This window comes from Hibiscus syriacus, unplaced genomic scaffold (assembly GCF_006381635.1).
Source record: "Hibiscus syriacus cultivar Baekdansim isolate YM2019G1 unplaced genomic scaffold, ASM638163v2 tig00111392_pilon, whole genome shotgun sequence".
NCBI lineage: Eukaryota > Viridiplantae > Streptophyta > Magnoliopsida > Malvales > Malvaceae > Hibiscus > Hibiscus syriacus.
In genome coordinates, this window is record NW_024063078.1 from 215581 (window position 1) to 241497 (window position 25917).

Below are 25917 nucleotides of genomic sequence, written 5' to 3' on the forward strand. Positions count from 1 at the left end.
GAGCCAAATGTTATGCATTGGAATTGTTGAGGGGGTTGCCAGAAGCATCGTTTGCCCAACTGCCGGCTTATTGTCACAATTTAAAGCTGAAAAATCCTGGGTCGGTAACTCATATCAAACAGGATAGAGATTGACGCTTTGAGTTGCTGTTTATCGCCATTGGTGCTGCGGTTAGTAAATCAATATAATTTTGTTGACTCATTTTTGTTAGTTACATGCATTTCACATTTAAATGATTATATTTCTTGTGTATATGATTTTGTAGATTCGTTCGTTTATTACTTGCATGCGCCCAGTTATTATAGTTGACGGAGCACATTTAAAAGGTCGATACCTTGGAGTAAACTTATTAGCAGTAGCCATGGATGCTAACAATGTGATACTGCCAATAGCTTACGGGGTTGGCAAATCTGAAACCTCTGATTCATGGACATGGTTTATAGGGCATCTTAGGGATTGCATATGTCCTATTAGCAATCTGACAATCATATCCGATAGAGCAAACTCAATTGACAATGCTGTTAGATGTTGTTGATGATAAGGTTGTAAAAAATTATTTAAGACGTGTTTTGCCTCAGTGTGCTCAAACACCAGAAGATGTCGGGTTTGAAAGATGGTCAAGAGTACATCAACTTGGAGCAAGATATGGTTTCATGACGTCTAATAGTGTAGAATCAATCAACGCTCTAAGTCGTCATTCCCGGAAATTACCCATTACTATGTTAATAGAGTTTTTTCGAGCCTCTATTCAACAGCGGTACTACAAGAAAAGAAACTATACATGTATTATTTCTTTAAATTCGTAACTTATCATATATTTTACTAAGTATTATTTATTTAAATTTACAGGAACATTGTAACATCGTGTTACACCATGGACTGAAAAAAAGATAACGAAACGTGTTGTGAAGTCAACGTCATAGAGAGTTGAAGTACTGGATAATAACTTAAATGGGCTTGTCGATCTAAATGTAAAGACGTGTAGTTGTATGAAATGGCAAACATCTGGTTATCCGTGTGGGCATGTTATAAAAGTTGCTCTTCATCTAAACCAAAATGATTCAAGATCATACGCTATGGATTGCTACACTACAGAAGTATATCGACAGACGTATGCCGAGATTATCTACCCTATTCCACATCCTTCTGAGTGGGACATACCAGATGACTTACAAACAGTTTTGCCACCAGCCATGGACAGAAGGTTACCTGGCCGACCAAAAAGTCACGATCGTATACCGTCTAAGGGTGAAGAGAAGAAGAGATCGATATATAGTCGATGCAAGGAAAGTGGTCATACAAGGTTGACATATGGATTACCAGTGCCATCACAATCATCTTTTCCTCTACCAAAATATGGATCCTCATCAAAATCCAAAGCTCATATGGTGTCAAGAAAAAGGCAATCAAAATCGCAATCAAAATCAAAATCCCAATCACAACCGGCTTCACCTTTTGGGACTATTAACTTGGGTGATTTTTAAATGCAAACGTTGTATTATGTGTAAACTTTTAACATTTTCAGTTAGGCATGTATTAGTAACTTGAGTTTGAACATTGCTATGATTTGTTCAGTTGTTATCACTTATTACACATTCATTTGAATATCGCAACGCGAATTTGACTATTATGTGTATTTTATGTGTAAACTTTTAACATTTTCAGTTAGACATGTATTAGTAACTTGAGTTTGAACATTGCTATGATATGTTCAGTTGTTATCACTTATTACACATTCATTTGAATATCGCAACGCGAATTTGACTATCGCAACGCGAATTTGATTATCGCAACGCAACGCGAATTTGACTATTGCAACACGAATATGACTATCGCAACGACTATTTGACTATCGCAACGCGAATTTGATTATCGCAACGGGTATTTGACTATCGTAACGAGAAAATCGCAAAGCGTATTAGACTATCGCAACGCGAATTGACTTTCGCGTTGCGATTTTGTCTTTCGCATTGCGATTTTGAGTTTAGCGTTGCGAAAGTGTACCTCCAACAGGTCTTTTGCCTTCAATATGATGCTGATTGAAATCAACAAATCAACTTTTACATTTCAATCAATTAAACAAGCACAAATAAGAATTATTTACACATCAATATTAAACAAATCAACTTTTACAAATCAGTTTTTATAAATCAATTAAACAAGCAAAAAATGATAATAATTCTTATTTTCCTCATCAATTAAACAAATCAGACTTTTAAGAATCAATTAAACAATCAAAAAAAGTGTACCCCAGACAGTTGTTTATGCACCCATACATCAATTTCACGCAGCTCACTTCAGGATTAACCTACAGAAACCAAACATTTGCTCAAATAACACTTTCTACACATCTAAAACCAACAAACAACAAATTATTATTGAATTATAGGTACTTAACAACACTTGCATTTGACTTACAAATTGTTTATGGACACTTTCATAACGCGGATGCAGGTAGGCAGCGTCTCGAATATATCGTTCTAGCCATAAAATACCGAAACCACAAGCCTACTACACCTCTATCTCTATCGGTGGGAGGTAGAAATTGTGTACTTCCTGTCGTCAAACGCTCCAAGCACATGCATACGAGAGGACCAGAATCCCCTTTGGCTTTCGGCGTTTGTTATGGCGCGGTCTCGTCTCTGATAACTGTAACATTGAACTTCTTTGGCTTCTTGTTTCCAGAATAAGTCCAATAATTAATCGCATCCAAGAATTTAGCCAAATGAGAGCTCCATCCCTTAATAATATCTCTCAAATCAGACAATGATATGTAATTTATCATATTGTCATATACTATTATCTTCAGGGATGGGAGATGAAGCTCGACAAGAAGCCAATGAGTACGTTCCAAAACAGGGATAAACACCTGCAATCATAAGTAATAATTCAAATTGTGCACATATTTATGAACACCTTTAAAATATTTTAAAAAAATAAATACTAACCTTATCGACCTCCCACCATGTAGGATAAAGTTTAGCTTGTCCATTAGCCAACACATATGATTCATGTCGTTGATTCTTCAAGTGAACTACGTGAAAAGACGTCGGCATAATTGTATATCGCGTATTTTTTTATTTTTATTTTTCTTCAAAGCCCTTACTATTAGAAGACGTGACACCCATGCATCAATATGTTGTTTTACAAAAAAAGACATATATTAGTGAATTACATAAATTTAAAAAAATAATTAAAATGAAATATAAGAAGAAATATAAGACTTACCCCCCATCGAAATAGCCATTGTCTTCAACCTCTAATAACACACCCCACCAAGACCGTTCAATCAACAAATGCATATCATCGTTGAGTTTGTATATGTCAGCGTAACACCCTTGGCTTCGCTCATGTAGATAAAAATCAACTGCAGTCTTAGCCCAAAGGGTATTATCCAGAATTGTTTCCGGTAGTTATTTCCTCTCCACTTCATCTGCCGGAATGGTACTGGCCGGTAACTTATACAAAATCCAACAGTCATCCATCATGTCCGACACGTGAGGGCGTTTCTCAATAATTCGATATATTATGCCGTGTGAATCGGGCTCTAGAATGTTGGGAGGGACCTCTTCAACGATGAAAATGGCCTCTTGAACGGTGGGAGGGGACTCTTGAGGGATGATAGGGGCCTCTTGAACGATAGGGGAGGCCTCTTGAACGATGACAGGTGAGTCGGGCTTTTTCTTACGGATTCTTCGCACTATTGGGGTGAACGGAGACTTAATGGCACGTGCACGCCGTCTGATGCGTGAACTCTGTCTTGCAAGAAAAACCCGACGTAGAGCATCCACCTTAGCGGGCCGCTAAAAATAAATTAATACATAAATCAGTAAATAAATAGACATGATATTAAACAGTGAAAACAAAGACAAATATATTTCAAACTTGCACGGTATTCACCCAAGTCATTATTTTATCATTACTCACAAAATGCATCAGATAACATTCCAGAAGTAATCACTTATATAAACATTTAAAAGGACAGCATATAGGTTTAGTGCAGGTTCAATGACAACATAAAGAGTAGTAGTTTATTCTTGAAACTTAAATTTTCAACATTGTGAAGTTAGTATTTGTCTTTGTCTTTTGGTTAAAGTAATGCAATTCATTCAAGTTTCAATTTGCAGAAGAATAATAGAATCTGAAACTTAAAATCGTAACACGAATGACTATCACAACGCGAAAATGACTATCGCAACGAGAGAATCGCAATGCGATTTTCATTTCACATTGCGATTCTTTCGTTGCGATAGTCAAATTCGCGTTGCGATAGTCATTTTCGCGTTGCGAAAGTAAACTATTCTTCTTCTGCAAATTGAAACTTGAATGGATTGCATTACTTCAACCAAAAGATAACCAAAAACAAATACTAACTTCACAGAGTTAAAGAATAAACAGTTTAGCAGTATTGGTAGCAACCGAATGAATTTACTAAGCAATCTAAGTGAAATGGTTAATCTAAGTGAAATTACGAGTAAATTTATCATCAAGTTAAATATGAAAAATATTAAACTTATCTCATTGCGTAGAGTACGAACCTCATTCTGCAACGATGCTACCATCTCACGTAGAGCGGCTACCTCACCACGTAAAGTAGACACCTCAACATGCCATGCACCATTGTCATCGCGTAAAGTACCGACCTCCTCACGCAAGGCATTGACCTCATCACGTAACTCCCCTAACTCATCCCGTGGAGGTGGAGGTGGAGAACAGAGAGATAAACGTCATGGCATCTTTGCCGGTCGCCTATCATGAGGTGATGGTGGAGAAGAGGCTCGATGATGTGACAGAATAGGTGATGGCTCTCGTTGTGGAGGTGTATAGTCGGGTCGATCAGGTGATAGCTCTCGAAGTGGAGGCTGCTCATCATCCGTGCCATCAAAAAAACGCTTACTAGCTTGCCACCAATCAGTGGCAAGCTCAGTTTCCGTGGGTGTCAGCCTCTGTAATGGAGTGTTGGACTCCTAACAATATAAAAGCTCAAACAAAGTTAAACGTGTACTAGTAATAACTTGTTTATAAACATATGGTAGTATTTGTGTTAACTTACATTATTTATTGTCGTATACGGTAGTAAATCTTCCCATTACTGCAAGGTCCGTTTTCTCTTCCAGGAAATAGCCCTAGGAATATCATTAGAAGTTTTTAATGCATATGTCTGCATGGCGGGAAAGGCCTCAAATATCCAAATCTACAAACAATATAATAACAATCATTAGTAATTGTTAAATAATAATTAATTATAATTTTGGAAACATTATATAAAAATTCTTACCTTAAAGGCCCAAATAAAGCATGACAAAGTGTATTTGGAACCATCGCCACGCAAACTTTTTCGATCATCAAAGGCAGACAATAACTTATTCCATGTAGCTTTCCATAGATACGAACCCCACGGAAACAGGTTCCATGCATTTAGGTCATCTACCAATTTAATTAGATCATTAGGAATAAGTTGTCTGGCCTCTCTGCCTAAAAAGCCGTCATGCAAAAGTATTAGAAGGCATACTCGGACAACATCGACGTCATCCATCCGAGTAAAACTATCTTTCTTATTCAATAATCTTGTCAAGTCTTCCACGTGTAAATTCGGCTTCTCCATTGACAGTTCAGGAAAAACCCGGGATAACCATGATAGGCGGGTAATATGTCTAGTGTACCGATCTACATCATCGTGTCCGAAGCGTAGACCGGTGATTAAGCAAAACTCCTCCCGCCCAAAACACGTATACGCTGGTGGAAAATCAAACCATATCTTTTCATCACGACGTTGTATAGTCTCTGGTAGATCGCTAGTCATGGTTTGAAGAAACATATGGGTCAACATAGCATCTCCACCCGGATGTTGTACTTTCAGCCATGGCCCGAAGCAAGTATCCTCAAATATTTTTCTTTGTGCAGGTGAAAGCTTCGACGCAATTGTTTTGGCCAGGCTTAATTTATTTCTTAAGGTCAATTGAGCCGAATAAAAGTTATACAAAAACAATAAACATACCAAGTTAGATATACCAAAAACTACACTGTGAAGATCTACCAAGAACAATAAACATAAAGAGTAGTAGTTTATTCTTCAAACTTAAATTTGCAACACTGTGAATTTAGTACTTGTCTTTGTTTTTTTGTTGAAGTAATGCAATTCATTCAAGTTTCAATTTGCAGAAGAAGAATAGTTTCTGAAACTTAAAATCGCAACACGAAAATGAAAATCGCAACACGAAAATGACTATCGCAACGCGAATTTGACTATCGCAACGCGAAACTAAAATCGCATTGCGATTCTGTCGTTGCGATTTTCATTTCACGTTGCAATTCTCGGTTTCAAATACTAAAATTGAAACTTGAATGGATTGCATTACTTCAACCAAAAGATAAAATAAAGACAAATACTAAATTCACAGGGTTTAAAGACTAAACAGTTTAGCAGTATTGGCAGTAATCGAATGAATTTAATAAGCAATCTAAATGAAATGGTTAATCTATTATTGAAATTACCAGTAAACTTATCATCAATTTCAATATGAAAAACCTAATAATAATGCAAAAATTTCAAAATAAAAATAATTAAAAAAACTAACCCTCGGTGGTTGATTTGGTTGATTTTCCATTTCTGACCTTGAATGATTGTGAAGGTGGCTCTGAGAGATGGAGATAGACAGATTTCGCCGAAGATGGGGATTGATTTCGTCGGAGATGGGGACAGATGTCGCCTTAGAGAGTGAGAGATAGAGATGGGATTGAGTTGTGATTTAGGGTTTTAGGTTATGAGTTGTGATTATGGGATATACTGTGGATGGTTCAGTGTTCCGATATATTAACATTCGTGTTTGAAATTTGAAAAAACTACACGTTGCGATAATAATGGCGCTTTGAAAATCGCATTGCGACAGTCAGAATCGCGTTGCGATAGTCAGAATCTCGTTGCGATAGTCAGAATCGCGTTGCGATAGTCATACTCGCATTGCGATTTACATATTCGCATTGCGATAGTCGGAAAATCGCAACGCGAATTTGGAAAATCGCAATGTGATAGTCAGAATCGTGTTGCGAATATGGAAACTGATTTGCGATACCGGAGATCGCGTTGCGAATTATCAATCGCATTGCGATTTAGTTGGTCATTTTGGCAAATCCAAAAAAAGTTGGTTAAAATCATATATTATGAGGCATTTTTGGTCACTGAGGTTATTTTCTCTTTCGTTTGTGTAATAGATTCAATTTATTATTTTCGTTCTTATCGTAATTTCGCATCACTTTAGTTATCGTTGTTGTTCAATTGCATCATTCTATATTTCTCACTTAAAATCTTAAATTAAGGGTTTTAAGTTAGAGATTAAAGTTTAGAGGTTATGGAGTTATAGTTTATGGTTATTAATTTGGGGTTTTAAGTTAGAGATATGATATAGAATGATGCAAGTAAACAATTTTAAGGTTAAATTGATGCGAAAATATGATATGGGCGAAAATGATAAATTGGATCTATTACAGGGACAAAAGTAACCCTTAAGCCTATTTTCTTTGTCATGTTTTTTATTAAGTTTCTATTTCAGCAATAAAAATATTTTTTTTTATTTAGTGACCATTTGTGTAATTTACCCTTAATTTAATGACAATATTTTGTTTCTTCCCCCAATTTCTTATCGATGTATATTGCAGAATATAGTAATTTAACAACATTGTTCTTCAAACAATTACAACAACATCCGATTAATTTAAAGCTAAAACCCAAATCAGACGTGTGATCATACCTTAGAGTGTCGGAGTGGCGATTGTTTTGTGATCAAATCCCACCACACCACAAAGTTGAGGGAACAACACTTTCCTTATCTAAAATAGTTGAGTGATGAATGATGTAATTTACCCATAAAAAAGGCATCACGTGCAAATCACTCATTAAGTTTTTGAGGACGAGATACTAAAACGAAACGAAAACTAAACATTAGGCATATTTTTGAAAAAATTAAAAGTTTAGGTACTAAAACGAATCAAAACTGATAGTTGAAGTATTAAATACGTAATTTACCCTAAAAACAAAGTAGTTAATTCTAATATCTGAAATTTGAATTATATTATTTGTAATAACGTAATGAATTTAAATAATGATTTAGAATGATAAATTTGAATCTATATGAGCATTTTGGATAAAGAAGATTTGTCACGTTAACTATAAGTGTTCATTGTTAATCAACTAACAATCTTTATTCAATAAAGGATCATTTTAACTTAAAATAAAATGTGGAAGACTAAAGCATTTAAAATGATATGGACAAAAAAAATTTAAAGACAACATTAAATGGCATGCAAATGTTAAGAGTAGAAGTGCAATTATACCTTAAAATTTGGTGTTTAAATTAATATTTATGTTAAAAGAAATTCTAAAAGATTGAGGGTTAAGTTAATTGTTTTGGAATAATTTTTTTTATAAAAAAAATAAAAAGCTTAGATTTTAAGCTCATATATATGTGCAGATTAAGTTGATTGAACTGGATCATTTAGAAATAATAATATTTTTTTAATAATCAGAACCATTCTAAAAGTTCCGGGATAAATTTAACTTGAATAATAAAAATTAAATTGACAAAATGTATGAACATCAAGGTCAAATTTATTATTATGCCCACATCAACCTCACATGTTAATTTAAAAGTAGGCAAAGTACAGTAGAGATCATTATACTATGTCAAAATAATCATTTTGGTCAGTAAGCTTTCAAATATTATAAAATGATCATTAAACTTATCTAACTATTTCAAAATGATCCATGCATGTTATAAAATAATAATAGATTTCGAATTGCTTAAAAACCATTTTGCAATAATTTGATAAGTCAAGTGACTATTTTATAATAATTCAATAAATGTTAGTTATCATTTTATAATCCCTTGAAAATTTTAATAACCATTTTGTAACATTGAAAATACACTAGCCCAAACATCATTTTAATATAATCTAATGATCTCTAGTGCACTTTAATCTTTAAAACTAGGGTAAATTACAAATTTAGTAACTCAACTTTACTCTCTCTCCTATTTCACTCATTGTACTTTAAATCTTTTCAATTTCCTCACTAAAATTATACATTAGGTTTTTTTTGTCACTCAACCTTTCTCTTACTAACGACATTATAAATGGGTTGTTAAATAGATGTAAACCAATGTCGTTTTGATGAATTTTTTTTAAATGACGTCATTTTAACACCATTAACTATTTAACGACGAAGTGACAAAAAAACTCAATGTATCAAGTTCAGTGAGAAAATTGAAAAAAAGTTTATTGAGCAAAATAGAAGAGAGAGTAAAGATTATAATTTACTCTTAAAATTAAAAGAAAAACTTTGTCAAAAGTAGAAAATATACTAATCTTACAAAATCTAAGTATCAAACTGATAGTGATAAGCCAACCACCTGCTCCCACCCATGTCTGTGTTGTTGTGTTCATAGTATACAGCACAATCAAAGACTGAGAATTTCAGCTTCGGCTGTCTGAAAATGGAAGAAATCCGCCAGATAGGAAGAGTAAAACTAGGCAATCAAGGCTTGAAGGTAAATCAAATCAAATCGAATCTGCAATCTTACAATTATTCCTTCAGTTTATTCCTGGTTTTTTTGTTTCCCTTCTGCATGCTTTTCATGTTTAGTTTGAAGTGTTAATAGAACGTTTTGAAGTTTAAGGATCAATTTAAATTTAAAGACGTATGCTGCAATTAACTCTTTTACCGCTTGGTGGGTAGGTTTCGAGGCTAGGGTTCGGATGTGGAGGCCTTTCTGGGATATTAAACGCCCCTCTCTCACATGAGGATGGATGCTCGATCATTAAAGAAGCTTTTAACAACGGCAAAACCTTCTTCGATATAGCGGATTTCTACAGTGAAAACCACGATAACGAGATCATGGTCGGCAAGGTACCATCACTTCACTTTAACGATACAGCCGAATCCGATGATCGTTATTCATCAGTACATGTATGTATGTACAGCATATCCATGAACTAAACCACCTGCACTTTTAGGCTTTGAAGCAGCTTGCTAGAGATCAGATTCAACTAGCTACAAAATTTGGTATTGTTGTATTAGAGGGGCTTGAATTTGAAATCAAGGGTGCCCCCAAATACGTAAGGTACTGCTGTGAATCTAGTCTTAAGCGGCTCAATGTGGATTATATTGATCTGTACTACCAGCATCGTGTGGACACGTTGGTTCTGATAGAGGAGACTGTAAGTTCCAACGGACATTGCCGATTGAATTCTAACTGTTTGTCTAGATTTTGGTTCTTCAATGACAGATGGGCTAGCTAAAGAAGCTGGTGGAGGAAGGAAATATAAATTATATTGGATAGTCGGAAGCTGGTATTGACACCATAAGGAGAGCTCATGCAGTTCAACCCATTACTGCCTTGCAAATGGAATACTCTCTCTGGTCTTGTGAAATCGAAGACGAGATAATTCCACTTTGCCGATATGCTTCAAAACTTGATTTTGAAGATGATTTTCTTTTTTTGCCGTCAAGCTTTTTATTTGTGCAAAGAACTAGGCATTGGGATAGTAGCATATAGTCCTCTAGGTCACGGTTTCTTCAGCGGGAAGGCGGTTGTCGAGAGCTTCCCCGATGGAAGTTTGATGGTAAGTGACTAACAACAGGCTTTTCAACAACATATCGAGTCCTACAAACGGCATTTGCATATGTAACAGGGAATGCATCCAAGGTTCCAAGGGGAGAATTTAGAGAAAAACAAGATCATCTATAATTGACTTTCCGATCTGGCTACAAAGCATGGCTCAACGGTTGCTCAACTAGCTCTAGCATGGCTTATACACCAGGGAGATGACATAGTCCCTATCCCTGGTATGTTTGGGGTTTAAAGCTTTACTATATATTCTGCAAATGAATTGATAACACTATATATTCTTGCCCATATTGAGTCTTAAAAATCTTTTTTTTTTCGACCTCCAATTTACGCAGGGACAACTAAAGTTAAGAACATTAAAGACAATATCGGATCCTTGGCATTGAAGCTTACACAAGAGGACCTGAAAGAAATCTGTGATGCTGTGCCTACCGATGATGGGAGTGGCCCAAGAGAAGCGGCTAGTATAGCTAAATATGCTTGGAAGTTTGCCGATACCCCCATCGAAGAGCCGTGTGTGAATGAATAATCCATGTCTTCATATATGCATTTCAGACTCATCTCATTTTACGCATATTATGCGTTCTATCATATATTATCAAAGAGTGCATGAAATGGAGTTTAGAAGCATATGTAGCAAGTGTATAATATAGAAGGTAGAGTAAAAAGAAGGAACTGAGCTAAAGAAAACACTTCATGCATAAATGAGTCAAAACTACATAGGCCATTCTTGATGACTTTCTACACATAATTACAACAGAAAACAAAATAATAAATTACTACACCAACTAGCTTTGCTGTTCTTCCAGCATATAACACAAAGTATAGAACGAGAATTAATCATAAAACCCATTCGAGAACTGAAACTCATGAATCCACCAAAAGGAAGAAAACAAATTTCAAGAAACACCCATAAAATGCAATCACTCAAAAAGGCCTGTAAACTTCTTTAGAAATTTTCCAAAACCAAGAACAGGAGTGCTACGTGACTCGAAAAATGTATCTAGTTGGTGAGTTTTTCACGTATAAAAGGAAATTCATATACAGCTCAAAGCAACAAGCACACTTTGTCGTCAGGTACCTTTCTTTGTATGTAAACCTTCAATCAAAGTCCCACCAGTTAGTCTGGCTATTTCCTTCAGCCTAAGATAAAAGCTCATCAAGAATTGGAAGTCTTTTCTTTGAAAAGGCGTGGAAGTACTTCATGTGCGCCTATATCTAGAACCTTTGGATCCCTGAAATAAACAAAGATGTCCATACTCAAATCGTTTACTTAAAAGAAAACCAAGGGGGTAATCAGTGCCACATTTTCACCAAATGAAATTTCAGGAGACTGCATTCATTGGACAAGCAGCAAGACAAATTGTCAACAGTCAAACAGATTTGAGCAATTAAAGTACTAAAGTTGGATCTGATTGCCTACACCTTTCATAGATGAGATTGTGAGCATGAATAGAGAGGAGAGAGGGTGTGAAGGAACCTGCACAATGTCTTCCCCATCTCATTGGAACTTGAAATAAACCATAGTTTTCGCAAGAGCGGTGACTCAAACTGAACAAAGAAACCATCATGTTGCCCATGTTTCCACTTCCTTGAACCCTGACCTTTCCATACCTACAAAGATAGCATTGAATCAAAGGTCCTGTAGCCTTGAATCTTGTATTATGCACTGAATAAACTATTAACTAGATGTAAACATGTAATTAGATCCTTCAAGCATAACTTAGTGTCGAGAATATCTAAATTAAATATTAGATAGGATCAGTTTTAATTAGATAGAATCAGTTTTTATTCTATTAGTTATTAGATAGGATCATTTTTAATTAGATAGAATCAGTTTTTTATTCTATTAGTTATAGATAGGATCATTTTTAATTAGATAGAATCATTTTTATTATGTTGCTAATTTTATGCATCTTTTTATGTAAAGTTGTTACATTGTAAACTCTATTTAAGTCAGCCATATTCAGCAGAAATAAACATGATTTATTCGGAACAAGTTTTTTTTTGTCTTTATGGTGTCAGAGCCAAAATGGCCAAACCCTACGATGATACCTCTGGTATCGACTCTATGAGTTCTACTCGCTCACCTTCAATCACCCTAAACACTGAATCCTTCCAAAACATATCTATCACTTCTCACAAGTTGAATGGAAATAATTTCTTACAGTGGTCACAATCTGTGAAACTGTTTATTCGTGGCCGTGGAAAATTCGGCTATCTCTCAGGTACCACTACGAAACCTGTCGAAGAAGATGAAGAATCTGAAAGATGGGAGGCAGAAAACTCGATGATTATGTCTTGGCTCATAAATTCCATGGATCTGAGTGTAGGGAGAACTTATCTCTTCCTACCTACTGCTCATGACATTTGGAATGCTGTGAACAAGACCTATTCTGATCTCGGGAACGCAGGACAATGGTTTGAACTAAAAACTTGGTTATGGAGGCTAAAACAAGGAGAAAAAACTGTCACTCAATACTACACTGAACTCAAGACCTTGTGGCAAGAGGTTGACATGTTCAGCGACTACGAATGGAGTTGTGCTAAGGACAGGGCTCTATTCCAGAAGATAGTGGAAAAAGAACGCGTCTTCGAATTCTTTGTCGGCCTTAACAAGGAATTGGATGAAGTTAGAGGGCGCATTCTTGGTCGTGAACCACTACCAAGAACAAGAGAAGTCTTCTCCGAAGTCAGACGAGAGGAGAGCCGGCGGACAGTCATGCTTGGAGGCCACTCACCAAATCCCACCGAGTCTTCTGCCTTGTTCTCGGGTCAGTCACCACGTCGCAACGATCGTCGGAACGACAGAGATCGGCCAATCTGCGAGCACTGCAACAAGCCGGGACACACTAAAGCCAAGTGTTGGAAGCTACACGGGAAGCCAGCCGAGAATTTTTCAGCCAATCGAAATTCTCGTAATGCAAAGGGATTCCATGCCTCATCTGAAGATGCTTCTGAAGAGCCGAAATCTGCCTCAGAACTGTTTGCCTTCAGCAAAGAACAGCTAGAGCAATTGTATCAACTAATGAGTTCTCATTCCATATCCAACACTCCTAACCCATCATCTTATATTGCCTCTTCATCATTAGCCCAGAAAGGTACATATCCTACAGCTTTCATAGCCGGTTCTAAATCAAACCCTTGGATCATAGATTTAGGGGCAACAGATCACATGACCGGTAATTCCTCCATATTCTCATCTTATTTTCCTTTATCTGGTAATCTGAAGGTAAAAATTGCTGATGGCTCCCTAACCTCTATAGCTGGAAAACGCTCTATCATTATTTCTCCATCTCTCACATTACTAAATGTCCTACATGTCCCAAAGCTCTCTTGCAATCTCATCTCTGTTAATCGTATTACTCATGATTGCAAATGCATTGCTACAATAACATTTGCAGGATTTGAATTTCAGGACCCTTGTTCGGGGAAGATGATTGGCAATGCTAAGGAGGTTGATGGACTCTATCACTTGGTCACGGACAATCCTTCAGATAAACAAGTTCAGAAACCGAGATGCTTTACTACCTTGTCTTGTGAGAATGAAATAATGTTGTGGCATTATAGGTTAGGCCATCCTAGTTTTAATTACTTGAAATATTTGTTTCCAAATCTTTTCAAAAAAAATGACGGTTTTTCTTTTCAGTGTGAAGCTTGTGAATTGGCAAAACATCATAGATCTGTTTATCCATCTTTAAAGTATATGCCATCAAAACCTTTTTCTTGTGCATAGTGATATTTGGGGCCCTTCACGAGTAAAAACAGCCTCAGGATCTAGATGGTTCATCGCATTCATTGATGATCACACTAGAGTCACGTGGATTTATTTACTAAAGAAAAATCCGAGGCAGCAAGTGTTTTCAAAAATTTTCACTCACTGATCAATACTCAGTTTCAAGCAAATTCAAGTTCTTAGAACCGATAATGGTCGAGAATATTTTAATGCAATCTTAGGTGATTTTTTGAAACAAAAAGGAATTATGCATCACAGTTCTTGCGTTGATACTCCCCAACAAAATGGAGTTGCTGAAAGAAAAAATAGGCATTTATTAGAGGTGACTAGGGCTTTACTGTTTGCTATGAATGTTCCTAATCGTTTTTGGAATGAAGCACTCTTAACAGCGTCTTATTTGATAAATCGAATGCCTACAAGAGTTCTTAATTATTACTCCTTTGCAAGCTCTAAAGAATATGTTTCCTGAAAATAGATCTTTCACTGATTTAACACCTAAAATTTTTGGTTGCATTGCTTTTGTTCATATACACGGCCAAAATAGAGGAAAACTCGATCCCCGAGCACATAAATGCATATTTCTAGGTTTTTCACCAACACAAAAAGGGTATAAATGCTTTGATCCTAAATCTGGGAAGTATTAAGTATGGATGTCACGTTTTTTGAAAAACAACCTTTTTTTGACAAAAACTCTCTTCCGGGGGAGAATGACTCTGAAATGAGTTTTTGGGAACAAACATCATTGCCAAAATCGGTTGTAAATAGCTCAGTGGAACCAATTCATATTTCCGTAACTAATCCTAGGATTTCACAACCTATAAATTCACAACCTCGTGAGACTCAGGTAGAAACCAACTTGGAACCACCTACTGAACTTCGTGTTTATTCTAGACGGATGACTCGACCAAGTAATGTTCCACCGGCCCCCAAGGTATGCCAACCATCGGACTCGACTATGATCCAAGGTACGACTTCTCTTTCTCCTATTTCTTCTCCAAATTTAGAGCCTTCTACAGAATTCTTTGAACCCATAGCCTTGTGCAAAGGTGTTAGATCATGTATCACAAAACATCCAATATCCAATTTCTTATCTTATAATAAACTATCTCCAGATTTCAAAGCTTTTTCCACCAGGATTATGGATGATGCACTACCTAAGTCGATACATGAAGCTCTAGAAGTTCCGAGATGGAGAGAGGCAGTTTTTGAGGAGTTAAAGGCCCTGAAGAAGAATGACACGTGGGATCTAACTCTTTTACCTGAGGGGAAACGATCTGTAGGCAGCAAGTAGGTGTTCACCATCAAATACCATGCAGATGGCTCGGTCGAGAGATACAAGGCAAGACTCATAGCACGAGGCTTCACTCAGACATACGGCCTTGACTACGAGGAGACATTCGCACCTGTGGCCAAACTAAACACCGTACGTGTCCTACTCTCACTAGCCGCCAATCTGGATTGAACTCTCAGACAGTTTGATGTGAAGAATGCGTTCCTAAAAGGTAAGCTAGAGGAAGAGGTGTTTATGGAAGTTCCTCCAGGCTTTGATGAATTGAAGAAGGATGGCAGGGTCTGCAAGCTAAAGAAATCCATTTATGGATTGAAACAATCTCCGAGAGCCTGGTTCGAGAGATTCACGAGAGCTGTGAAACAACATGGTTACACTCAGGCCCAGTCTGATCATACTATGTTCTACAAACACAATAATGGTAAAATTGCTATTTTAATTGTGTATGTAGATGACATTGTTATGACAGGAGATGACACAGTAGAGTTGGAGTCGTTGAAGAATTTCTTATCCAACCAGTTTGAAGTCAAGGATCTAGGACAACTCAAATATTTCCTTGGAATGGAGGTGGCTAGATCCTCAAAAGGTATAATTATCTCGCAAAGGAAATATGTCCTCGATATCTTGAAAGAGACCGGATTACTCGGATGTAAACCAGTGGCGACTCCTATTGATCCGAATCAAAAACTCGAAAAAGAAGATGGTGCTGAGCCTGTGGACAAGAATCGGTATCAGAAGCTGGTGGGGAAACTGATTTATTTGGCTCATACGAGACCAGATATTGCATTTGCTGTGAGCTTGGTTAGTCAGTTTATGCATTGTCCCTCAGAAAACACTCCAAGGCTGTTTACCGGATTCTTCATTACTTGAAAGGGTCCTGGTAAAGGAATCATGTTTTCGAAGAATGGAAGTCGAAGAGTGGAGATCTTCACTGATGCTGATTGGGGCGGAAATTCTACAGACAGAAGATCTACTACCGGTTATTGTTCCTTTGTCTGGGGCAACTTAGTTACTTGGAGGAGCAAGAAGCAACCAGTTGTCTCTAGAAGCAGTGCGGAGGCCGAGTTCAGAAACATGGCGCAAGGAGTATGTGAGTTGTTATGGCTTAGGAGGATCTTGGAGGAGCTGAAGGTTGAAGGAGATAAACCGATGAAGTTGTATTGCGACAACAAATCGGCAATCAGTATTGCTCAGAATCCTGTACAGCATGACAGGACCAAACATGTCGAAATAGATCGACATTTCATCAAGGAGAGGCTGGAAAATGGCGATATCTGCATACCGTTTGTTCCATCATCAGAGCAGCTCGCCGATGTTCTCACCAAGGGACTGTTTACTACGATGTTCGAAGGATTTCTGTCTAAGCTGGGAATGATCGATATCTATTCTCCAGCTTGAGGGGGGTGTCGAGAATATCTAAATTAAATATTAGATAGGATCAGTTTTAATTAGATAGAATCAGTTTTTATTCTATTAGTTATTAGATAGAATCATTTTTAATTAGATAGAATCAATTTTTTATTCTATTAGTTATTAGATAGGATCATTTTTAATTAGATAGAATCATTTTTATTCTGTTGCTAATTTTATGCATCTTTTTATGTAAAGTTGCTACATTGTAAACTCTATTTAAGTCAGCCATATTCAGCAGAAATAAACATGATTTATTCGGAATAAGTTTTTTTTTGTCTTTACTTTGATTCACTGATGGCAACGGAAATCCACGAACTTTGGATTTGCTCAAACATAACTAGCTTGTATCAGAAAATACCATGAAGATAAGCATATATCATTAAGCACTAATACTTGAATTTTCTTCAAAAGGTTTTTGGCATTTGTGATAAGATCAGTCCGTAGATTGAAAAGGCTAGGTTTGTTAACCCAGAAACAAATTGTGAATCAGCCTACGCTACCTCACCACTACTAAAAGGAAAGTCTAAAGCACTAATGCATTCCTTGAAGAACAAATGGAAGACAAAACATAACATGGAAAATAAGGCATATAGTAGCTAGAACAATTAGCAATAATGTTGAAGGATTATAAACTACAATGCATGATAACAGCTATTATTCTGTTTCCCTTTTATAGATAGATCAAAAGCCAAGCTTTCCAACAATTCACGTCCTAGACCAAGTGTAGCAACTTAAACTTTCTTAGTTTATCAAAATTACCGTACAAATTATGTAAATTATACCATAATTACATTCCCTGCACTAGAGAAAATTGAAAAGATTGCGCAAGACAGGCAGATTTTGCAAAATATATAGCATTTAAGAGTATCAAAAAGCATTTGGTGGTTGTCCAAAGTCCACAACATGGAACAAATATGAATAAGTTACCTGTGGATAAGCTATAATACTTTTAGGTGCAACTAAGCAAGCTGCTCTAGAGAAAGAATCTTCAGCATACTGCCTAAGAAAAGAAAAACAGTTGCTGTGTGTGTGAGGTGATTCAAAGGCCTGCAACAAGAGGAAAGATGAAATTTTCATTAAATATGATAGGGAAACTTTTTCCTTTTAAAATGGTTGAAATATACATTAGATAGCCATTTAGTTCCTATTTCTTGAACCAAATGTAATCATATGTAGACAGTTTTGAAATAATACCTTGTCAATATTGACAACCGGAGCATATTTATCAGTCTGGGTCTTCTCCTTATCAAGAAGTAAGGAGACTCTAGGATCCACTTTTGAAGTCTCATGCCATGATTTTACAGTTGATTCTACTGTTTCAACAAGAAAAGAAAACATGTCTTTCCAAGAATTTTCAGCTACGTACTTTTCAGACTGCAAAGAGAAAGGCCATTTTTTCATCATGTACGCTGAAAAAAAAAACTACTAATTATATCAAAATTTTTATATAAGCCCATAAAAATGTTACTAAAATAGTCTTAGCTAGCTGACAACATTTGCAAATGAGAAAAGAAAACAGAACCCGTAATCAAACCACGGATCAATATACGAATAAAGAAAAGACCAGACCAAGTAAATTTTATATACACGTAAAATACAAACACATACGCTTTTGCTCAAGGAACTCACCATTTCAGATTTCAATGTTTCCAAGCTTTTTGCTATATCTACATTGGATCGCAAGTTCTGCACTTCTTCGGCTCGCTTTTTATCTTTTGCAAGCTGGGAAAGCCTCTTAATTTTTCTTGATACTTCTGCACTTTGTGGGTTGTATTGCAAAGATCTTTCGAAGGCAGCTAAAGCCTATAACAATTAAGTATTTGAAATATCAGTATCATAAGCAAATATAGCATTGTCTATTTATCAACGTTTAAGGAGGGAGATAGGAACTTACATCGTCATATCGTTCCATTGCCTCCAAAATGCATCCTTTCCGAAAATATCCCTGAAATATAATCAAAACACACAAATTGAACAGTTCTAATTCAATATGACTATCTGAATGCAATCGCCCTACACCCATTACCACCCTTCAAACAAAGGTACAATACGATACTAATACCTTTTCCCATTGAGGATTCAATGTGATTGTTGTCTCGGCATCAGCCAGTGCTTTGTTAAGTTTAACCAAATTTAAAAATGCTGCTGCTCGATTGCTGGTCCAATAAAAGATAAGCATATTTAAACTACAAGTCAATGCCAAAAAAGAAGGGGGGAGGGGACATAGAGAAGGAATGATTTTCATTTATATTATAGCTCTAAATGACCATATACCAATAGAGCATTTGAGCATGTTCAAGAAATTAATAAACACTACCATCATGGAATCATTCAAGCAATTGAACGAAGTTTCAAACAACAATCAGTCATAATCCATAAAGAGACTAATAAACATCAATTCCAGATTGCATTCGAAAAGACTCGAACAAAAAAAAGTGAGCAATTTTACAACCAACCCAAGATTGCATTTTGACAATAAAGCTAAATAAACCTCAAGGAACCAAACCGAAAGTGATTTAAAAAAAATACCTATAAAGAGTGGGATTTGAAGGGTCTTGTTTAATGGCCTGAGTGTAAAGAGCAGCAGCTTTGAGGTAGTTTCCAGCCTTGAAAAACTCGTTGCCTTTATCCTTCAATGATATCTCCTGAGGCACTCCTTTAACAGATCCTACCTCTGCTTCTGCCATACTATGTTTTGAGCTAGTTTTCTGTATTTGGAGTACTTGGGGTTAATGGGATAGTGAAGCTTTTCTTCTTGATGGGAATGTTTTTGGAGGTATTTAACAGCGTTAGAAAACGATGGGCTTTGGTGATTTTAGAGTAGAAAGGAAATCAGATTGGTTTCTGATAATGAAAACCTAGGCACAGTATAAGAATCTCTAATACTTAATTAGGGTTTGTTCTCTTTTTATCTTTTTTTTTTCTATAGTCACCGTTATTCTCTTTTTTTTTTTCTTTAATTTTATGATCAACAGTCAACACTGATCTTGATATATTATAGCGTATATTTTTTTTTATTCTTAATAATTTTATCTTTTGGACCCGTATTTTTTTAACCTTCATCGTATGTTTTTTTTTTATAACACATTTTTGATTGTTTGATCGTTGTTTTCGTTTATTTTTTTGCTGGCCTGGATTTGACATCGTCATAACTGATTAAGATGTCACTTATTTATTATCATGGTGATCTTTCCTACTTTGGACCCTCGGATTGAATTTGGATATGTGATTTGCATTCGTGAATAATATTTTCATATCGCTCGATTCTGATTTATGGTATGTCAGTGATCTTTCAATAGTTTTTTTATTTGTTGTTCGTTTACCGATGCAGTTAGATCTATTCGTATTTATCTCTTGTTCGATTTATTTGGTTAGATTTTTTACATTTTTCTTGTATGATCCTTATGTGATTTTAAGTGACTAGTTTTATTGTGTTTCGAAAAATATTATTATTATATATCTAGTTTACAATTATAGTTGTAAACATTCATTGTGACTTAGATATTTATTTAATGTTTTAATCATCCATCATTAGATTTGATCATTAACTGAATTGAAATAGTAAACTGACATGATATAATAACATCTTTAAATTTATATATTCTATCAAATTAATCATAATTAGAAATTATTCAAAAAAATCTTATCAATTTGGTCTAATGTAAAATCCCACTCTCAAATCTCAATATTCCCCGACATCCAGTTCCCAATGTCATCACTACCCATTTGCTCAACCGCCGTCACCGCCTTTCCACGTCGATTGCGCGTGTGATAAAGATGAAGTCTTACAACCACCACGAGCTATGAGACGATCACCAACAAGTTCATCGATAAGAGCAGACAAATTTGGCGCAACAATGTTCGTCGTTCTCTTTAAATAATCATATAGCTTAGCCTGATATTCAACAAGGTTGAGAATTTGATCACATAGATCTTTTATATTCATAAGATCAAGATTATGAACAATGAGCCTAAATCATTACCAATATCATATCCGAAAAGATTTTTATCAGACTGGCAACTGACGATGGACAGGAGTTAACCGGCGATGATGACGTTGAGGGAATGGGTGTTGGGGGAAATTAGGTTTTGAGAAAGGGATTTTACGTTACAACAAATTGATAGGATTTTAAATATAGAAGGTTTTTTGAATTATTTAAAATTATGATCATTTTGATAAAATTTGCAAATTCCGAGTATTAAAATTATTATTATACCCTATCACATTAAGACAATTGTCGAACTTAACAATAAGGTGGCGTTTGGTTCGCTAGAATGTTTTTGAGTAAATTAAAATCTGTTAAGGAATTGAAATCTGTAAGAATTGAAAACTGAATCTGAAACCTGTTTGGTTGGCAGGAAATTGAATTGGAATCCAATTCCGTATTCTATTTGGTTCGTAGACATGTAAGATGAATTTGATTTCAGTAATGTAAAATGATAAAATTGACCTTCTTATTTTTTTTTTGCTTAATTTTAGTTTGTTTTATAACTTACATATAACAATATATTATAAAAATTTAAAAAAAAATATTATTTTTTTTCATTTTATTGATTGATTATTCATTTTAATAAATTATAAAAATCATACTAATAAACATCATAAGTTAAAATTATCCCAATTAGGGATGGCCATGGGTCTGGTTGGGTCGGTTTTTGGTCCATCCGACCCGACCCAACCGACCCAACCCGAGAACAAGGGAACCTCCACCCGAGACCCGACCCGAATATATGAATTAGAAACCCGACCCAAAATAATAAAAAAATTATTGTATTCAATAAAAACAGTGACTTAATTGAAAAAAATTATATATAGAGGGTATTATTGTAATTATTCCTAAATATATAAGGTAAAATTATATATTTTTTCGAGTCGGGTCGGGTATTTTCACCATAAACCCGAATCCGACCCGAATATCACACTTTAAAAAAATCCGACCCGACCTAAATATCACACTTAAAAAAACCTGCCCCACCCCGAATATCAAACTTAAAAAAACCCGACCCGAACCCGAAATTTTAAACAAAAAATCCGACCTGAATACCAAAAGATTGATGAGGGTAGTATGGACAAATTTCACATTACCTCCTCCAAAGGATTTCAATTCCATCATGTTATGGATGAAATTTACTTTCCCTCTCTTGATGGAATTGGATTCCAATTCCCCCTTTGTAAACTTGAACCAAACATGGAAAGTGGTGAAATTGGATTCCAATTCCCCCTAATTTCAAGGGATTCCAGCGAACCAAACGTCACATAAGTGTAACAAACAAAAATGAAACAAAATATTATGTATTATTTTGAAAATAATAATAATAATATGATCGAAATAGAAACAAGAGAATAAATGGATGACTATATAAATAGTTTACCCTACTATTATAAAAGCGCAGGATTCAATTATGTCAAATTAAAAATAGAGGATTAAATCTTAAATGTTAAAGTGATAAAGGGACTAAAACCGAAAATTAACCAAACTGAATTGGCATCTCTGTTCAAAAACCCTCCAAGCGCTTTCGCCGCAGCGTGGTTCAGTTTTTAGTGTTTTAACTTCCGCAGCCTAAGCTTAGAACTGAAGTGAACTGAGAAATGGGAAAGAAGAATAAGAAGAGAGAAGCCGAAACAAATAGCCCAGCTGAAACCCTAACGTATCTCAGTCCCCTCTACGCCGCCGACGGTTCTCACAATAAAAAGAAAAAGCAAAAAACCAAAGCAGAGAAAGTAACCGGCGGCGAAACTACAGATGCCGACGAAATCCCCACCGTCACCGTAGCCATCGCCGGCTCCATCATCGACAACGCTCAATCTCTCGAACTCGCCACTCGTGTAACCAAACAACTCTGTTTTCTCCTCTTTTATTTTGATAAGAACATTTTCATATTTCCTTTTAGTTTTTCCATTTTTTTTAGTTGGCAGGTCAAATTTCTCGTGCTGCAACCATTTTCCGGATTGACGAGGTAGTTTTTAGTTAATTTCTCATTTATTTTATCCTACATTTTAGTCTCTAAGTAGTTAATTAGATAGATTAATTCAGTGGTTTGTATCAGCAGGTTGTGGTGTTTGATAATAAGAGTAGTTTGAGGAATAATGGTGCTTTTTCTAATCAAAATAGTTCCAATGAAATCGATAGAGGGGCGCCTTTTCTTGTTAGGATCTTGCAGTACCTTGAGACGCCACAATATCTGAGAAAAACACTTTTCCCTAAGCATAATACCCTCAGATATGTGGTGAGTATCAAATTCGCAGTTTTGATATTTTTTTCTTTTTTTCTTTTTGCTGCTGCTGCTGTTTTTATTTTGATGGAAGCAAATTTAAAGTTTATTTTTACATTTATTTGCATATTACAGGGAATGTTGCCTCCGGTTGATGCTCCACATCATTTGCGCAAGCATGAATGGGCTTCCTATCGGGAAGGTAAAGTTTAGCTGCTGCCTTTTGATCACTCGTTCGTTTGGGTTTTTTTGGCTAATTAGCTTACACTATCAAGTAAACTTAGCTCGTCTACGATCATGTTTGTTATAGATTTCTTGCAAGGTTTATAATCTTTTTTGAATGATTACAAGGTCTATAATTGTTAAAAAGTGAATTGTAGGGAAGGATAGATATGCACTGCTAAGCATGCATTTTAAATGTAAAGGGATTCAGATGTAATTCCTATGGGAAATTGATGGAAACTGAGGTTACTGGTTTTTGTGAAGAAGTGATAAGTTTACGTTAGGTTCATGATTGTAAAGAACTTGAGTGTGGTTTCATGCGGAATCTTAGCAATATGTTGCCTGCATGAAGATGTGCTTCATCTGATTAATCATTAGCGTGAACTGAATTTTTGTCTAACTTCATTTGTTGTGATAACTTTATAGGTGTCACACTTGAGGAAAATCCCACAAGCTCTGTGGGAACAATGGTTGATGTAGGGTTAGATAAGGTAAGCCCATTCTTGTTTGAGTGCGTCTTACTTAAGCCTGCTGCCTGCATAACTTCCTTTTTCATAATTGTCGAATTTTGAAATAGAATGCTTTCTCATATATTTATTTATCAACATTATGTGTATATATACAAGTATAAAGGTTCTATAAGATGTAAAGTAATATCCTATATTAACTATGTAATATCCTACATTAAATACAATATATATTAATCCTAAGATTTATCCTACAAATATGTAACACTCCCCCTCAAATTGGAGAATAGATATTAATCGCGCCAACTTATTTCATTGTTCTTTATGCAGAATGTTGTGGTTGATCAAGCACTTGAGCCTGGAATACGAGTCACTGTTGCAATGGGAACTAACCAAAACATGGATTATGGTAATAAAAATTCAGATATCAAGTAATGTTTCATTGTCATGTAATTTATCGAGTGTGAAAATTTAAACCTAATTCAACATATAGGTTTTAAGTTGATTTATTTCTTTGTCCTACTGTTACTGGATAATGCAAATTTAACATGCCTTTGCTGCATTCATAATGGAATGACTTGATTTTTTTATTTTGCGTTTAGTGGATGTTCAATAATGAAATAAAATTGTCTTCCTGGATGGACAGTTTCTCTTGCCTTATTATAGGGGAAAAAAACTTTTATTTGGACTTAAGATGGTGCAACATTTTTTAAATTTGTCTACATTCCTTAAGTACGAGTGTTGATGCCGATGAAAATATGTTAGCTTATAAAGATGTTTCTTTAGATTTACCTCGACAGGTTGTCTCCTCTTCCAAGCCAAGGAAAGACACAGGTACATACTGGGGGTATAAAGTTCGGTATGCTTCCAATATCAGTTCAGTATTCTCGGCTTGTCCATACAAGGTACACATACTTTGATAATATAGTTTTAACTCACTGCCTGTTCCCTTCTAATTTCTTCTTTTTGTACAACCACTAACGGCAGGATAGCTTCTATAATGTCATTGCAGGGTGGATATGATCACTTGATTGGTACATCAGAGCATGGACAAGTTGTTAATTCATCACAGCTTAATTTACCTGCCTTTAGGTATACTTTTGTTCATATTAGGTCCCTTAATTGTGACTAACTATTGGTTCATTTCATTTGTCTATAAAACTCGTTATTTTATAATTCATTAATTTGTTTGTCTCCGTTGCTTGACGATTAATTAATTACACACACAATCATAGAGTGGTTTCGTGCCACGATACATCTCGACTTTGATTGTATTGTAATATGACAGGCATTTATTACTTGCTTTTGGTGGACTTGCTGGGTTGGAAAAGAGTGTAGATGAAGATCATAATTTAAAGGTATAATTGGAAGACGGTTAGTCTCAGTTTTGTCCTTGCGATGCACAGTACCGTCTCATTTTCTACATATACAAGGAACTGCCCTTTAATAAACATTTGCACTTAAGATTTTGGTTCAAAATAAGGTGAATTGTGCAATATATCAACTGAGCAAGTTTTTCTTTGGTTCAGGGAAAAAATGTGTGTGACATATTCAACTTGTATTTGAACACGTGTCCGCATCAAGGGAGTCGAACAATTCGAACAGAGGTATTCTTTGTGTAATTGTTCATGTATTCTTAAATTCATGTTGTCACCGTCAATGTTTCTTTTTTTCTTTTTTTTAATAATCTTCACAAAACAGGAAGCACTCTTGATATCACTCCAATACTTCCAAGAACCAATAACTCGAGCAATGCAAAGAGATGCAAGCTGAAGATAACTTGGGACTATCAAATATGTTGAACCATCGAGTTGTTTTTTCACATCGTCGGGAACAGATCGAAGAATATTTCTGTGTCTGTTTGCCTCCTAGGCCCTTATTTCAGATGCCTTTCTTTTATAGTCGGGATTGGACAACGCAACAAAATAGGTTCTCTCTTCCCATTATTATATTATA

At 35.6% G+C, this 25917-nt stretch overlaps 2 protein-coding genes and 1 pseudogene across 2 annotated transcripts; 2 read left to right on the forward strand and 1 right to left on the reverse strand.

The window, feature by feature from the left end:
* The first annotated feature begins 9488 nt into the window (after positions 1-9488).
* Positions 9489-11151, forward strand: LOC120160546 (annotated as a pseudogene).
* A 384-nt stretch (positions 11152-11535) lies between these two features.
* On the reverse strand, positions 11536-19895 carry LOC120160339 (RNA polymerase II-associated protein 3-like). Its single transcript, XM_039170765.1, has 8 exons — positions 19589-19895; positions 19122-19215; positions 18954-19004; positions 18689-18862; positions 18254-18433; positions 17987-18106; positions 12103-12236; positions 11536-11857 (listed from the first exon to the last, which is right to left on the reverse strand). Exons 1-8 carry the CDS (start codon positions 19744-19746, stop codon positions 11782-11784), a joined length of 987 nt encoding a protein of 328 aa, XP_039026696.1. The 5' UTR covers positions 19747-19895; the 3' UTR covers positions 11536-11781.
* Positions 19896-22566: 2671 nt separating this feature from the next.
* Positions 22567-25904, forward strand: LOC120160683 (putative methyltransferase C9orf114 homolog). The gene is made up of 11 exons (XM_039171036.1): positions 22567-22886; positions 22970-23017; positions 23111-23287; positions 23408-23474; positions 23921-23985; positions 24292-24370; positions 24748-24866; positions 24974-25053; positions 25250-25319; positions 25491-25568; positions 25663-25904. Exons 1-11 carry the CDS (start codon positions 22650-22652, stop codon positions 25732-25734), a joined length of 1092 nt encoding a protein of 363 aa, XP_039026967.1. The 5' UTR covers positions 22567-22649; the 3' UTR covers positions 25735-25904.
* The last annotated feature ends 13 nt before the right edge of the window (positions 25905-25917 follow it).